The 16938-nt window shown below is 35.3% G+C and overlaps 2 protein-coding genes across 38 annotated transcripts in view; both read right to left on the reverse strand.

The window, feature by feature from the left end:
• LOC126920504 (sodium channel protein para) overlaps positions 1–6511 on the reverse strand; it is a 69297-nt gene extending 62786 nt beyond the window's left edge. For 15 of the 36 annotated variants that reach the window (XM_050731000.1, XM_050731002.1, XM_050731013.1 and 12 more), the window contains exon 1: positions 5117–6502. The gene's annotated coding sequence lies outside the window, so the exon portion shown is untranslated. Of the gene's footprint in view, positions 1–5116 lie in introns of all 36 variants that reach the window. The other 21 variants (XM_050731005.1, XM_050731010.1, XM_050730999.1 and 18 more) reach the window with 4 other exon arrangements.
• Positions 6512–7333: 822 nt separating this feature from the next.
• LOC126920517 (glycosylated lysosomal membrane protein-like) lies at positions 7334–9823 on the reverse strand. 2 transcript variants are annotated; one of them, XM_050731046.1, is made up of 6 exons: positions 9640–9823; positions 8812–9069; positions 8524–8727; positions 8219–8449; positions 7845–8137; positions 7334–7762 (listed from the first exon to the last, which is right to left on the reverse strand). In XM_050731046.1, exons 1-6 carry the CDS (start codon positions 9709–9711, stop codon positions 7591–7593), a joined length of 1230 nt encoding a protein of 409 aa, XP_050587003.1. In that variant the 5' UTR covers positions 9712–9823; the 3' UTR covers positions 7334–7590. The 2 variants fall into 2 exon arrangements, with proteins under 2 accessions (XP_050587003.1, XP_050587004.1); XM_050731047.1 differs by having other exon boundaries at positions 8812–9086; positions 9640–9806.
• Positions 9824–16938: the final 7115 nt, after the last annotated feature.

A 16938-nucleotide genomic window follows, 5' to 3' on the forward strand; every position in this document is an offset into this window, starting at 1 on the left:
ATATGGGTATGATTCGGATACAGTTAGAAGCGAATAGCACAGTGTGGGAACGATATATGGGAAACTTGAAAACTGTTCTTTTCTCTGTAATGGATTTAAATAAATATGTAGCACATAAGTTGGAAGATTCTAGATTCTAGATTCTAAATTCTATAAATATATAATTTGTTCATATGTTGTACACGGGTTATACAGAAATTTGAAATGTCAATTCACAATTTTGGATTTATCAATTGATATAATCACCTAATATTTTTATACTCCTCGTCATAAAAATTTCATCAATTCTACATAATTATTGTTCTGAAAAATTGAAATTATGATATTGTAATTTTTGGACTTACGAAAGCAAAAGATTGTAATTCCTAAATTTACAATGCAAACGGTTGAAGAACTTGTATCATAAAATTTTGAATGAAATTTCAATAAAATAAAGAACTGAAATCTTAAAATTCAGAACGTAATGTCTGAAGTAAAATTAGCATTAGAGATCATATTGCCGATAAGAAAAACATTCGTAATAGTTAATCATATGATTTTAATCTGGTTTATAATTTTCAAATATAGTAAACAACGTTAAGAAATTACTTAAGCTTTCTACTATAGCTAGAGTACTATATTATAGTATAATAGAGTCACACAAACGTTTTACTTCACAAGCTGCGAAGAACAAGTTGCAAGTCGAAGATGATAAAAGTTCGCGTGGCAGTAGTACAAAGTTACTTTGCACCGCCAATGGTGGACGACATAATAGCGATAACTATTGGGTGCGCCTACTGTTTTAGCGTGACATCCAAAAGATTATTATCGTTAGAATAGTAGTATTAGAAGCCAGAATCGATAATCATTAACGCATATATAGGTTCGCAATAACTAACTTTTCGATCGATATTTAAACAAATTTCTAAAACCTTCAAATATCTCAAAATCAATTAAAACAATTAATATAGGGAATTCAGTTATATAAAATTTCCAGAAAATTGCTCATATCTTAAACGAAAATGAAATTTAAGTAATAAAAGTATTAATTATGTAAATTACTGTGCCTTTTTTAAAAATATAGTACTACATTATACGTTATACATTAATTATGAATTATTTTTTCATTTAAATAGAATATTTCATCGAATAAAAAATCCAACCAAAGAAATCATAGCTAAATATATGTATAGCTAAAAATGTAATATAATATTTAAACTTATATTTCCAGAAATAATATCGTCATATTTCAATGCCATGTATACTACTACGTGTATACTATTTCAAAAGTATGTCACGATACTAACAAAAATATTAAGTACATAGTACAAATTGTTGCTCTCACGGCATCAGCAGCACTGACACGACCCACAAAAGACAAAGTATATCTGTAGCTAAAGTATAGTGCAGAACAGGGCCATGCGTTCTTGCGAGGACAATCGATCGATTGCCCGTTTGCCTGCCTGCCTGCCTAACGCCTGACTTCTCTCACGGATTTTCACTTGCCGTTACACCTCGGAACACCAGCCTACAGCGAGATGGGATCTCGATCAAGTGTTCTTCATCAATCGATAGAACCTTGAACCCTGCATCATTTTCTCTATATACTTCGATATCTTCCTCCCCTAGAGGAAGTATGTTAGCCCTTCCTGGACAATTCGCCCCTTTGTCTATGGGCTAATATTAGATCGACCGAAAAAGCGAACCAAGTTATCGTTTTTCTTATTATAGAACTGGAGGAATAAGATAGAACATTTAGACCTTCGATTGAACCACAATAAATTGTGACATGTCATTTTTCCAAGTTATAATTATATTACATTCGATATTATACTCGATCGAAATGCCAAGTTCAATAATCCCATTAGGTTAAACTTGGGCATCAAGAACATGACTGCCTGATATTTTAATATCTTACAATTCGAAAGCTGTTTTATAAAGAACGATCTGGTTATCAACATTTTCTAATTTCTATTTGACCACGTATCAATATTCGTACTGAAACCCTAACTTGAAAATAATTAAATTTACTAAAAAGTGACAAAATGTAAATTAAATATATTAAAAAGTTAGTGAAAATATTAGAATGTTAAAGAAGTTACCAAAAAAGTATTGAAAATAAGTAAAAATTCTAAAATTACTCTCCCAACAATTATTCACGTTTATTAATCTTATTCGACATTGGACTAGTTCCAAGTGTACCAGATTATAAAAGGTTAACTCCACTCAGTCTGGTACCAATTCTACGAATAATTACATAGGAGCATGGATACACGAGGGCCAGAAATCCCAGAAATGCCTTAATATGCATATTATAAGCTTTAGAAAAGTTCACGCATACTCGTTTCGGATGCAGTTCTACTTAAAACGTCATGCGGAGCATATCGCACCTGTTGCGTTTGCTCAACGCTTGCCCTGCAAAATCTTCCTCCTTCTTTTACCCTCGTCGTTCGTATTGCGCATGCGCGCGCTTTTGTAGCGCCGTTGCTTATCATGGCGCATTCAGGATCAGAAAGATACGGATCACCGTCGAAAGAGGTTACCTTTAAACTCCCTATTCTAGATACTACCTCTACTATGAACGCGACTACGTGACTACGACAAAAATCGCTTTGTACGTTCCATCAAAGCATTTCTATGCGAGGCCTCCAGTTATATCCTACTTGCAGGCCTCCTGCAGAATCATCATCGCTCCTGGGGAGAAATTGAGAAATTCTCTAATCGCTGATATAAGGATAACGAACTCGATTGGATTAAGTAAGATTTTTAAGAAACAAAGATTTTCAGATTGATAATTCGATTACAAATTCAGTAATTAGTATGGCTAGAGATATAGAGCATTATTGGTAATTACTAGTAATTTAATAACTGTGATTAGCAGTGGCATTATTAGGATTATGCGGTAACTTAGTAATTAGGATTCTCGTGGAGGATAAATTTTTAAATTCGTATTTCGGATATTTTTAGAAAAAGAATGTTAAGACGATAATATTTAGGACATATTTAAAATTTGTAAAATTTATTTACGGTTATAAACTTTGAAATTGAAACTTTACTTTTAGCAAAAACTATAAACTTTGATATTTAAGTTCTTAAGAATAATGACTGTCTTATATATATATATTCCAAAGCTGCACAAATTTTAATTAAAATCGCTGAGAATCATTAGTACCAGAATTACAACCCTCGAATAGAGACTAATCTCAGAATAGTAATTTCAGAATATTGAAAGCCTCGAAATCACAATTCTGGAAGATTGTATGGCCTGAAATCACGGTCCTAGAAAATTACGAACTGAAAGACCATGTTTCTCGAAAGCTACAAATTGCCATTTTCAAGTAGCAAGAATTCTCAAGATTACGAATTTTTAAATAGCAATTCTTTCTTCGACTTTCACAGTGATTCTTATTATACATTTATAATAATAATCAGCTGACTGAATCGCTAAACTGTTGCATACCAAATGCCAAATAACACGTTTACGAGAATTACGTTAATGAATCGAAATATCAGGGATAAAAGAAAAGGCAGAGGGTTTCCAGACCGCAAGGGAACGTTTAAGTCGAAGAAATCGACTTTGACGTCACGCTTTTCTCGCACGACGAACGGACGGGAAAATACGCTTCCTTTGAGCTACAGACAATGTAGCTTTGATACGACCTTTGACATTACACGGCTATACTCTATCGATCTTTTATTTATTAAGCTAAATAGTTCATCAAATTTTATGATTCTATATATGATTCTATAATATTCTATAATATGATTCTATGAGACACACGTGTAGCATTTAATTTTATATATACATATTCAGAACTTCACAAGCAACCAACGAACCAACGAACATAAAAATAATCTAATTTTTAACCCATCTGATTTTATACCATCTCTAATTCAATTCTGTTTAATAATAGCCTCTTACTGATATATTTTAATATATCGTATCCAAATATCTCTGTATTTCTTAACTAAATTCAAATTCCTATCTTTAATGACAGAAACAAACATAAAAATATAACTGTGACATTTTCAACGTGCATAAGCAATATAGGAGCACAATGAATTTCTACCGAAAGATTGAATGTTCGCCGATTGAGGACTCGCCGAAGATCATTCTCGAAGGATCGAGATCCGAAGTAGGCACGATTCACGCGTTTCCTTCACATCAAGGAAAGTCACAATGAGCCTGGTGGTCGTGCACGAGGCGGTGATCGATACCATGGCACGACTTTTAAGCGGATCGTGCACGTCGTATTGACCGGCAATTTTCGCGCGGAGGAAGGTCATCACGAGACACACAAGAACACAAGCCGAGCATAGACGGGAGCGAAAGAACACGATATAACCGATGTGTAGTGTGCGCGCCGGCAAATACGACCTTCGTCGACCACGAACACAAAGGCAACCGAAGCTATTTCACGTGCGACTAATCTCGAGAAGAGAGAGCAAAGAAGAAGAGCAAGCGCTTATCGTCATCGCGAGAGTGAACCCCTGACTGATCCCTGACCGAGGCAGTTATCGATCGATATATCGAGAATGGAACAGCAGTCGCGCGTCACGCTATACGTAGATATATGTCATTTGTATGTGCGTGCTTTGTATGTGTATATGTATGTCTGCTGCCGTATACGTATATGTCACCTTACAATTCGATTCGTGCTATCGTGTCCAACCTAATCGAAACTGTACGGTGGTCACGGTAATTGATTATACATATATGTCTGTATATACATATAGTAAGAGGAAGAAAGAGGAACAGAACGAGAGAGACGAATATATTTTTTACGTCACAGCACGAGTCGCCATGGTATACGGCGGTGAAATGAAAAATTTCAATGGCGATTAAAGCATAGAAAAAAGTAACAGAGATGTATAGAAATCTATGTTGCGACAACGATTATTCGTTATGTGGTTGGGCTGCAAGGTAGCGCCATTAGCGCCTCCTCAGAGGTAGCGCACGCGGTCACCAAGTGGTAAAATCAACGAAATACCTTACACGCTGTTTACCCTAGCCAACTCGTCCACTCACGTGAACCGTCCTGATAACTTCAATTATTATCGAATAAAAGGGAAGTTCAGATCGATTCAGATGCACAGAGGAGATATACTAAAACTGTTCGAATCTTTTTTCACTTACGGTCGAGGAGTTTCTCCGTTAGCGTAGGGATAGTCGCGGCTTGAACGAAAAGAAGCACGACGTAGCGATATGGAGAAGAGGCACTGCGACGTCGAGGAGGGGCGGGTTCTGAGATACCTCCGCGGGCCTTACTTGTTCAGCTTCGGCAAGGGTAGCACACTACCAAGCAACGACACTGTAAACTGAACACACCGTACGACGACAAACTTTTCTGTCTTTTCTGTATGCGTGCGTGTGTGTAGTGTGTGTCTCTTTCCTTTCTCTTGCTCTCTTCGTTTTCTCTTTCGTTTCTCGCTCGTTTCTTTCCTTTTTTCTGTTTCTTCCTCCGCTATAATTATAAATGACGTACGAATCACGACGTAGCTTCGTGGCTTTCCTCGGAAAATTCCAAACGAATATCTCCGTTCCCTTATCTTATATCTTCGATTCTCTTACTGCTTTCCTTCGTTCTTCCGCTTCTTCTTCTTCTTCCTCTTCTTCGTATCCTTTGTTCTCCTCGCGCCTCCACCTCCTCTTCCGGCACCTCTGTACTTCACCGCAGCGGCAAGGACCCGCCCCGTGTCGCGCTACACAAACGTGTAGTGGATAAAGAGAGCGTAAAACTTGCTCTGCGACAACATTATCTGGCCGGTTATCGGTATCTTGCTGCAGTCGTCATTTCTTCCTTTCCTCCAGTCTCGCCGCCCGCGTCGCAACGAAAATTGATCGCGTTGCGCGCGACGGTCCCTTCCTGGGGGACAGACCCGACGCGTTCTATCACTCGTAATTCTGTCACCCCGTAACGCAGCTTCGTCTGACTACGATCCTTCCGTCTTTCCTGCCTTCCTACCGTCCTTCGTACCCTTAACTTTCCTGACCGAAGGACCGACCGAGTCCTTTCCACTTCCTTTGTCTGTCAGTTCCTTCTGGCACATAGACGCGCGCGCGCGTCTCGGTACCTCTGTTTCCCTTTACCACTATATACCAACCTAACACTTTCTCACTCTTTCTTCACCCCCTGTAAATCCCCCCTTCCCCTTCGGCTGACTGTCTGTCTCTTTCCCGCTCACACCCTTTTCCTTTCTGTTGAACCTATCTCGCTCACTTAGTTGCCACTAGCACTCTCCCCCGCTTGTCGACGTCTCTTCTTCGTCCGCGTTCCTACCTTCAACCCCTTTACTTTTATCCAACTAACCTGACCACGGGAATTCACTACCGTTCACCAGTCCCCCGTTAACACTGAGTCTGAGTCTCTTAGAACACTCCCTGTCTGGTGCACACTTTTTACTAGATGAAAAGCTTCTCTCGAGGACTGTGTCACGATTAGACAAACCCGACGCGGACGTTATTGCACCGCCACGCGCCAATCTCGCGCAGCGGACTCCACGAGAACTAGTTTCGAAGCGCCCCACTATATATCCGCACCATTCGCAACGCCTCTACATGAACCAACCCCCCCACCCTATCTGACCACCCACCACGCTCAACGAACCTGCGCGAGAGACTGTCGCAACTACAAATCCGTACTCACCCAATGACAATTGCGGTATACGCTTCTTCTCTATGAACCTTTGATCGAGCCCGTTCCTCGGCGTTCCGCTCGTTCCTCCACCATGACGTTCTCGCGCGAGCGCGGTCCATGATGGAAACCACAGCTCGGCGGATGGAAATTTTCTTTCGATCGTAACTTCGATTCGAAACAAAAAAGAGTACGAAGTCAATATCACGGTTAGGATTCGTAAATTCGTACGCCCCTTGCTTCCGTACCAAGAACGGATCAATGAAAATTTACCCTTCCACTGACAGCACCTCACCCGCCACCCCTGTGATAGCGAAAAACACGGTACCACACCGCACCACCCTTACTACCTTCGCCTAAAAACATTCGCTTGCCGCCTTTCACAGTAACCAACCGTCTCTACAAGCTCACCCGTACCGTAAGCTGCAAGCCTTTCCTTAAGGAACTACCTATTGGTCACCGATCGTGCTGCAATCTTACTGTCACCTCGACACGCGTCGCCATTATGATATCGTGCAATTTTTCACGTTTCCACAAAAGTATTTTCGAAAAATTTATTTCTTGGTATTGATCTATAATCCTTTTTATTTGTGTTTTATCCGTATTTTATATTTTGGATATCTTTTTAATAAAATTTCCATTTAAATATTTTGAAATGTTGTAAAGTATCATATATGGAGTGTATACACGTTTCTGGTTTAAAAAGTAATCCTTATAAATTGCTTTTTTTCTAGTTTATTAATGACCTATGTATAAATTTGTACAGAATAATTTATATGCATTGCATTAATATATACCTCAAATTGATTTATATCAATTTGAAAATGTGTGTAAAAAATATATGTGCTATGTATAAATATAGGAAAATTCTTTTTGTAATATTTAACGGTGGTTTGTCCATAATGCAACTAAACGTGCACGGATTTCTATCAAATATCACGCGGTTAAAAATTTTGTACAATTCACATACACATTTTCACTGATTCAAATATGCCTGGCCACTTCGTTTCGGCAGTTTGTAAATACAAAAATATAAGCCTATTGCTAACAAAATAATTAGCGGGAGACCAAGACCAATTGAAATGATCATGATTACTAAATAAGAAAATTGTTCCTCAGGTGGTGTACCATACCCAATCAAGAATGTCCTGGAAAGGATATTAATGTCACGTATTCATTTTCAAAATCTTATTAAGATAAAGGTAAGAATATTTATTGAAATAAAATTACCATGTAGAATAGTACGTTCTTTTGTAGAAACCATCTCCTTTACTCCCTAATGACACAATGATTCTTTGAGTGAGCAAATTGTCAACCTTATCTCCATAGTAACAGTATAACATAGAATCTATGATAGTACTCGTGTGATTAGATACTTTTAGTGGTGGGTATTGCATTGTTTCTGTAGAATCTGTTATATCTCTAGACACAGTTGTGTAAGAAACTGGTCTCCATTGCAAGTAAGCACCCTCTGTCTCATAATTATCCATACTTTTGTAAGGTGGTGTTCTAACTTCAACAACCTAAAACAAATATAATATTAATATAATATTAAATTCGTAATTAATTTATTTTATTAAAGAAAACAAATCATGATACATTACATCAAATATACCAGGTGTATGTTCATCGTCCAAACTTTTCTTTGGATTAATAAACATAGGAACTTCAGGATTTCCTTCACCTACTACCAACAACTCGATAGCAAATCTGCTGTTAGTGAAGCTTTTATTAGTTTGTAAATGATCAAGAATGATATCAACTTGGGTAGAATTCTCAGTATGTAACATATGAGGCATAAATTCTGAGTGATCAAGAGAACAAAATCCCATCAGCTGAAAAGTAAATAAAGATCACATCAATAAACTATAAGTTTTATGTATATTTTTAATATAATAAAATAACCTACCGATACTTTTATGCTTCCCATTCTGCTGATATTCATAATACTGTCGTTATAAGAATTACCTTCCATATTTAATGTAACAAATTCATTATTTTGTATTAGAGTCTTACGGTCCCATTGGAAAAACATGGGATATAAACTGTTGGTATTTACAAGATTAGCAATATTTATTAATGCTGTGTCATTTGTGTCGTTGAATTCTATAATCTAAAAACATTGTTAATTTTCTTAATTCATTAAAGTTTAATGTGGTAACAAAACAATATATATTACGATATCATATATACTGACCTTATTAAAAACTACTCCAAAAGTATAAATAGGTTCTTCTGTAAATGTTACAGAGTCTTTTTTCTTAAGAAGAAAGTCCTTCCAATTTATGTTCATAGTAGCTGAACGCGAAGTAAGTGCTAATAGTACAGATGGATTACCATCAAAATCCCACAGATAATGCAAAGTGTCATTGGGGCCATCAGCTCTTAGATAAACTGTTGTCAAATTTCTGTCTTTACATATCGTGCCACAGTCATGATTCAGCCATGATCGTAACTAGTGCCAGGCAAATTCTTTTATATAAAAAAATGTAAATATATTGTTTGCAACTCAATAATTAAGTAGTGCATTAATGTAATTATAAATTCTATATATCATACTTTACATTAACTACAATATGATTAAATGAAGCATTAGTAGAATTTTTGTTTTATTTTATTTTTATGAAAAAATACAAACATATATTTGTTTAGTGTAATATATCGAATGTTATTGTTATTGTTATTGTTATCATTTAAGCAAATTTATCACTAAATTTCCATACATTATATCATTATTAATCGCTTGATTATTAGGGTTCTCACGTTAATTAATAAATGGGTTACGGGAACTCGTGTTCCTCATTAAGTAAGGTACTGCTTCCAATTACTACCGAATTGTCATTCAATGAACTGAGACATGACAATAATTTCTAAATCGACTCTACCCACAAGATAAAACAATCAAACGATGAATCACATTACGCGCGACCTTTGTTTTACATTCGTAAAAGATGCTGATTCAAATTAATCGAATCGAATTCCTCTTATTAATAAACTAATAACAAGAATATATCATGTTACTTACAGTCCTTTGCGTACAATATCCAATATCTACTAATGTAATGAATAAAAACAGGAACACAAAAACATTATTCATACTGTCAGACGTGTATAACACCAAATCAGAACATTTACTGACAATCCTACTGCAACTTGTAACGACGCTACTGTCTGCTTGCTACTAAAGCTCGATCGCTGGAATCAAAATGGATCTAAATGTACACTGCTTGCAGCGCCACGTCTGATTGCATTTGTGAGAATGTACAACGAATCTTTCACGACATATAAGTTTACTTAAAATAGTAATATGTATCGTATATATACAAATAAATTTTATTTAATTTTCACTTGTAAATGGTTATATATTTTCGCCAACATTTATTGAAACGTATATCAAATTTTATTACTTATGCACAGATGACGCTACGATCTAAAGTCTAGCAAACAAAGGAAACACATTGATAGTTGTGTGAAGCAACAATAATATCAAATAAACAAGTACACATTGATATTAATTAAAATAAAGAATCTCAGATAAGATTTGTAAATTATACATGAATATTTTATTAAGATATACATATATATTTTTTTCAAATTAAATTTAATATAGTTTCTTAATTTATTTAGTAAATAATTTGCTATGAATTAATATACTTACTCGAATACTTACATGACCGTATTAATGCATTTCTGGTGAAACATTAAACTGTGCTAAAATTTAAATGATTTTTATATGGCTGCATTTCGCGCCGAGGGAAGGAAACTCGTACCCCATTGGCTATTAGATTCCGCCAACGGTGGTGGAGTTACCAATCCTCGACACAGTATCACGTTTAAAAAATTTAATATTAAAATTAAACTCTCTCTTCGACAAGGCAAACATCGATATCGAAAGATATTAATTATCGTATCAATGATATATACTCCGGAGTCAAATCTATATCAGATGAAAAATATTGACAATACGACTACATAAATATTAAAAAGTATTTTATCATTTTAATCATATGATATTTAGTTACAAATAGTTGTCTTATAATATTTCGCACATAGAGACAGAAATTGCATCCTTTTCGAGACACCGTGTACAGCCGAGGAAAGAGAACGTGTAAAAAGAGCATTAACTTGCAGACTACGACCTTGACCGAAGCAGTGTCCGCGCCTGAAGCACATATACGTGCATTCGTATGAATGTTCGTAAGAACATACGTCTAGCGTTTCAAGGAACTTCGTTTCTTTGGGTTCTCACTCGTTTTCTTCTGCATAACATTTTTAAAAATTAAAAATTCAGATCTTACGTTTAAAATTTTATGACGAACGCTATTAAATATAAGTAGGTTTTTTTAATGTCAATATAATATATCTTTTTAATGCGTCTTTGACCTGTTTCGTAAAATGTAATTTTTCTAATAAATTTATTCATACAATTTAAAGCAATCGAGGCCAATGCTCTTCAATGATTTAACGATACCAAGGCTGAAGGTCGTCAGAGGAAGTCGGGATCCGCGGTAGAATACAACCATTCTATGTACCGGGTAGCTTGTCCGAAAACTAGTTTTATCTCCTCCATATACTTTCCTTTACAAAAACGCGAGAAAGGAGAAGATTGCGTAAAATCTCAAAAACATCGATCCTTAAATTCCATTCGTCGATACTATTCTTACCTCGATTACCCGATCATTTCGCACAAAGAAAGTCTATAAATGTACTGTGCATTCATTAAGCCATAAAATACGAAAAGCATAGATTGTGTCTAATTATTAGATACACGTACAGCACTATGAAACATCAAAATTTCAAATCAAAGAGCAAGGTTTCGTTTTTTTACTTATACCCTCGTAATCGATCATAAAAACTGATTAGACTAAAAAGATATAAATTCTAAACTGTCGAAATTTATAGTAAAGACGTTAGTTATTAATAAAATATCTTTCTATCAACGTTGCAATGTATGTGTCGATAAATAGCTTCAATTGAAATAAAAAAGACTGCATCTTTATCAACAGATAATCTCGAATTACGATAGTTAACACGTTAGATCTCCATGAGAAAAAGGCTTACCTTCGATCAATTAAACCAATTCGTTGACGTTTCTCCGATATCCTCGGCATTCGTATCAGACTGACGAAACTTTTTAAATGCACATCACCCGGTCGGTTCGCCGGCACGCTTCGTGGCTCTGTTTCGTGGCCGACGCGTATCTCGATAGCGAAGACGGTGGAAGAATCGCGACGTATATACTATATACGAACTTGGGTCGAGATCGAATTCGAAGGCGAGCGTAATAATTGCAGCCGGCGCGACGGCTGAAGGACCTCCGACTGCACGTATAACTTGCGCTCCGCCGGTTGCCGGCTAGTCGAGCGGACGAAAAACAGACAAAGAGTCTTCTTGCGCCGTGAGTAACGCCGGCTCGCTCGGCCAATCAGAAGAATCGGCACGATCGCGGACCGCGTTCAATCGGCCGGTCGACGAGGAGCTTGATGACGCTGCCAACGTCGTGTTTGCCGAACCGGCTAGCTCGAAAACCGAGGACAATGATTTTCTTAACAGAAAAGTTCGTTTCAGGTGTCTTTCTACAGTTCAGGCAGATTAAATAAATTTTTATATTCTTCGAATCGATTCAATACTTTGTGGAGTATATAGTCATGAAAGTCTGTTTTTATTCAAATAAAAATCTACTAAAATTTACCACAAAGTTGATGTCCTTTACATTAAGAAGCCTAAGAGGTGTTTCAAAGGCTCACGAAAGATTCTGTAGATTTCATAATAAGACCACTTTTATTAAAATAAAAATCTACCAATTCCAAAGTTGATACTCTATACTCTATACTAAGAACGCTAAGAAGTGTTTCAAAGACAACAGATGGTCTGACGAAATACGTATTAATAACCTGTAGTCTGAAATAATAAGACTGTATAAACATAATTCTTATCTGCTAAAATGTTTTGATAGAATAATATATTTTATTCTAAAATAATTAGTATTACTTCATATTACATGAGGTTATGGTTTACTTTAGTAATCATTTTTAATGATTTAACTAATTCAACCTACCTTAAGTGACAGTACATTTCGATAGTGAAACACGATAGATATGATCGAAGAATATCTTCTTTCTTTCATTTGGACGAATAAGATGATAAATGGAATAACTTTATATTTAATTACTACCGCTCTAGATTTATTTGAATTGAGATAAAGAATTCAAAATTTCTCGAGCTATCGAATAGAACAAAAGGTACTGCTTTCGTTACACGTGATTTAAATTGGATGTTTTTATAATACGGAACGATTTAACACTTATAATTACAAGACCCAACACTTTAAATAAATCTACATCTTATACTCCTCAAGTTTGTATCATACGTTATGAAAATAAACCTAGTCAATGTACTTCCTAATGAATTATTAAACTGTATTTATTAAGACAAAAATCTAAAGATGATACGATAAAAATCTTTTTTCCAAGAAAGATTTAACACTTTGCAAAATAGTAGCTGTAGAATGTTTCTTTTTTAAAACATTCTTCGTGATCGCCTTGCTAATGCATAAGATATCACGTTCGAGATGCAAGTTTGCGATAGAAGCCTAACAATTCTAAGTCAATGCATTAAAATTCACTTGTGTACGCATCAGTTAGGTTATTTATGCGATATTCGAGGGAGTGACAGGTGATGAAACAGACAACGGAGCAAGGCGAATCCCAGATAAAGCCAGACGATGTCGCGACGATATAAGCGAAAAAAAGTGTACTACCGTCGCGCTTGAAACGTTGAATCGCTCGAACAAAACGCATCGTAATTCCACGACGCGACGACCAGACTTTTCTAAGTCATCGAACTGCCATCTATGGTTACTGGTCGCATCCAGTTTGCTCGATCCTACATCCTTTGCTGCAGGAATCACAGACAATTAATTATGGAACGCACTGTTTAGTAACATATTTCTTTACACTCGCGATTATTCCCACGTTGATTTAAGCGTACCGACTATTTCCATGCAGTTAATAGAATTCTTATAGACTTGAGGATTTACATGAAATTAAATTAAGAGAGTAGAATGGCCAAATATTTTTTCTATAACATAAATAATTTGGTAATTCTGAGCTACTTTTATAGTTATAGTGTAATATGTTCAAGAGATACCTTCATACAATACAAAATAATACTTCAAATACTAAACAGATTTATCTTATTATCTTCCCTATTTTTTTTTCTTTATATTATTTCATAAAAATTTGATGATTTATTTTGTAGTCTAGAAATACAAACAGCGATGATAATCTTTATCCGCGGTACTTCAAAGAAACCAAAATACTAATCGAATAATTAATTCGCAAATTTTTATCAGATAATTTTCATGCCTTAACACATTCACTAATACTGACGTTAGGTCTTATGGTATTAGGTGATAAAATTAAAAGAAATATTATTATTCAAATTCTTTAATTGATCATCAATAAAGAGATATAGATGAATACAATTCCTCAAGAGGGCTATATTGCCATTTTGTTGTAGTAATATCAAACTGCTTAATAGCAATTTTAGTGAAAATTTTACGAAAAACGGTTCAAGATCACCGATATCGAAATAATGTTCCGCGTCCTTCGCATGTACCATATATTCGAAAGATCGTGCGTGTCCGTGGGCATACTCGTGTAACACGCGAGTATGCATCGCAGTAGTACCAGCCGATGGTTACACGGCGACTACGTTGCCAGGGGAAAAAAAGGAATAAAGAAGAGGAGAGAAGTGCGCGCAAGGAAGAACCGGTTTCATGGGGGTTTCAGCCTCCACAAAATGATCCGTCTGGCTTGCCGGTTCGACTCCGCTTGCCTCCACTGTGTTCGCCTCCCGCGAAAGCGCTTGCTCCGGTGCACCACCTACCTACCTACCCACCTACCTACCTACCTATCTACCTATCTACCTGTTTCTTTCTTCCATACCATCTCTTTTCCTCTTCCTCTTGCCCAGACCTGCTGACCAACGTACCTGATTCGACTTCAAGGGTTCGAACTCGCGGCATTCCTGACCGAATGGCGACTGGACATTCCTTGCGGGGTAAATCGTTGGCAAAAGGCAAGATAGGTCCTCCTCCTTTGACACAATTGTATTGTTACACTTGGTGATACGTGGATTACTATTTGTAAGATGTCTACCTTTTTTCTTTTGTCTTTTTTAATGAAGTTAAAAATGATGAGTTAGGATTGTGAAAGATTTTAACTCTTGTAACTGATCTCAGATTATTGATTTGTCATTTGGATAACAATTAAAAAGCTTTTTAACATATATAATATATAGAGTCGAAATATACCAAATGTATTAGTCAAATAATTGAATTAGTATGAAGCTTTGACTTATTTTGTAAATATATGAAAAGAGGAAGTATAAATATAAAGTATGATATATATGAAAAGTCTTTTAATGCAATTTGCTCAATTCAACATTGTATCTTATGAGCCCTTTTTCCAGAAAGATCTTGATGGCTCGATACAAATGCCCTTTTTATTTCTTGTACTTTTCTTAATTGTTTAGTTTCTTATAGCTTCGTTCAATGAAGGAGAATGATTTAGTCGTTTCTGAGAATTTTTAGAAGAAACAACTGAGGAACAAGCATTTTCTCTTTGAATTTTTCAAACATGTCAGTTCATACAGGGTTCGTTTTTTTATTAAAAAAGTAGGATTGGAGCTCGACCTAAAAGAATTTCATACTTGACCTCTTTTAATTCACGCTGTATGGAACACAGTGTCTTGTCTGTTAAGCAATTCGAGTTAACTGAAGAATGCGAGATGAGATCTTTCATCTGATGTAAGGAGAACAATCGTAGGCGAATAATACCTTATTCTATATAGATATTGAAACAGACACCTTAATATTACAAGACAGTGTACGACAAATATATAAAAGAATTCTAGTTAAAAATATTGAAATTATATCGGTAAACCTTATATTATATCGGTAAATTGTATCGGTTGACCTTGAAAATTGCAAAGAAAAAAATCACGAAAACGAAGTGCGCTTCGTATTACGAGGTACGAAGAAGACACGATGAGAAAACTGGTTTCAGATGGTGGAGAATGTTCTGGTAACATTTGCATTTAGTGCGCGTGCATAGTTTACAAGTCCATCAGTATTTTAAGAGTCTGTAATAATAATGTACGCCAGAGAAATATCAAAATGACATTTCGAATCTCGTTCATTCTGGAAGATCGAATAATAACCAATTATCGCATACCTTCGTGCTCGAGATATACCTAGTCTGTTTGTAATAATGTTAAAGATGTTGGTTTATTTAACAATCTCATAAATTTATCATCATTTGTTTTTCAAGCGAAATTTGTATTTAAAACATATAGGATTTATCATAAAAGAATAAAATATACCAATGCTATCAAAAATCGCAGAATAGGTATAAAATTAACAAAAATTTGTCATCATCTTTCTGGAATAATAATACTAATAAGTTAAAATGTAATGTAACTAAATCTTTAAATGTATAGAATAAAAAAGAGTAAATTTCATTTCCATCGTTCTCCATACAGAATACCCTGTTAACTAAAATGAGATCTGAGTTGTTCCCGACGCAAAAGTGCTGGTGTACCTTTTTGTTCTGAAGTTACAGCCTACATAGTACGCGTACACGTGAAAGTACAATATACAGTAAATTATACCCGGCTACATAACGTCTCAGGGTACTGTAGATACATTGCAATCGTATTGCGAGGATTAGTGCAGTCGGCTTTAGCCCCGACACTGACCTTGAATTCGAGACTCCGACACTATCTCCCCGTAGAAATTCCTCTAGGTAACTATCAGACCAAGTATGTAATTCTTTTATCTGACATTAATAAAAGAAAGTTGTACCATTCGAACATCAACTAAAGCCGAAACTTTCTTTCTCTGAATTGGTGTTAATTGTTATGTATTATACACACGTTTTGGATAACATTGAAAACCTAATGACTTGTTAGCGTGAAAATTTGTTTTCGTCGATAATGAAATACTTAATACAAATTACATATATATGTGTATTTACGTTACGTTACATTTAATACTCCCTGTTCTAGAAAATATAATGTTTGATATTCGTCACAATATGAATATGAAATGTAGATAAAATTAATGTAATAAGGTAATTGTGATATTTCATTGTAATATTTAATTTTTAACACAAATATTATCTAAATTTAATATGATTGTGTTTTTAAAATTATATCTGTAAAAAAACATGAATAATTTAGTAATTGAAAAGGAATAAAATAGACGTAATACTAACCAAGGTAAATTCTTGATATTTAATATTAATATTTGTTTTTAATA

The sequence above is a fragment of the Bombus affinis genome, chromosome 9, assembly GCF_024516045.1.
Source record: "Bombus affinis isolate iyBomAffi1 chromosome 9, iyBomAffi1.2, whole genome shotgun sequence".
Lineage (NCBI taxonomy): Eukaryota > Metazoa > Arthropoda > Insecta > Hymenoptera > Apidae > Bombus > Bombus affinis.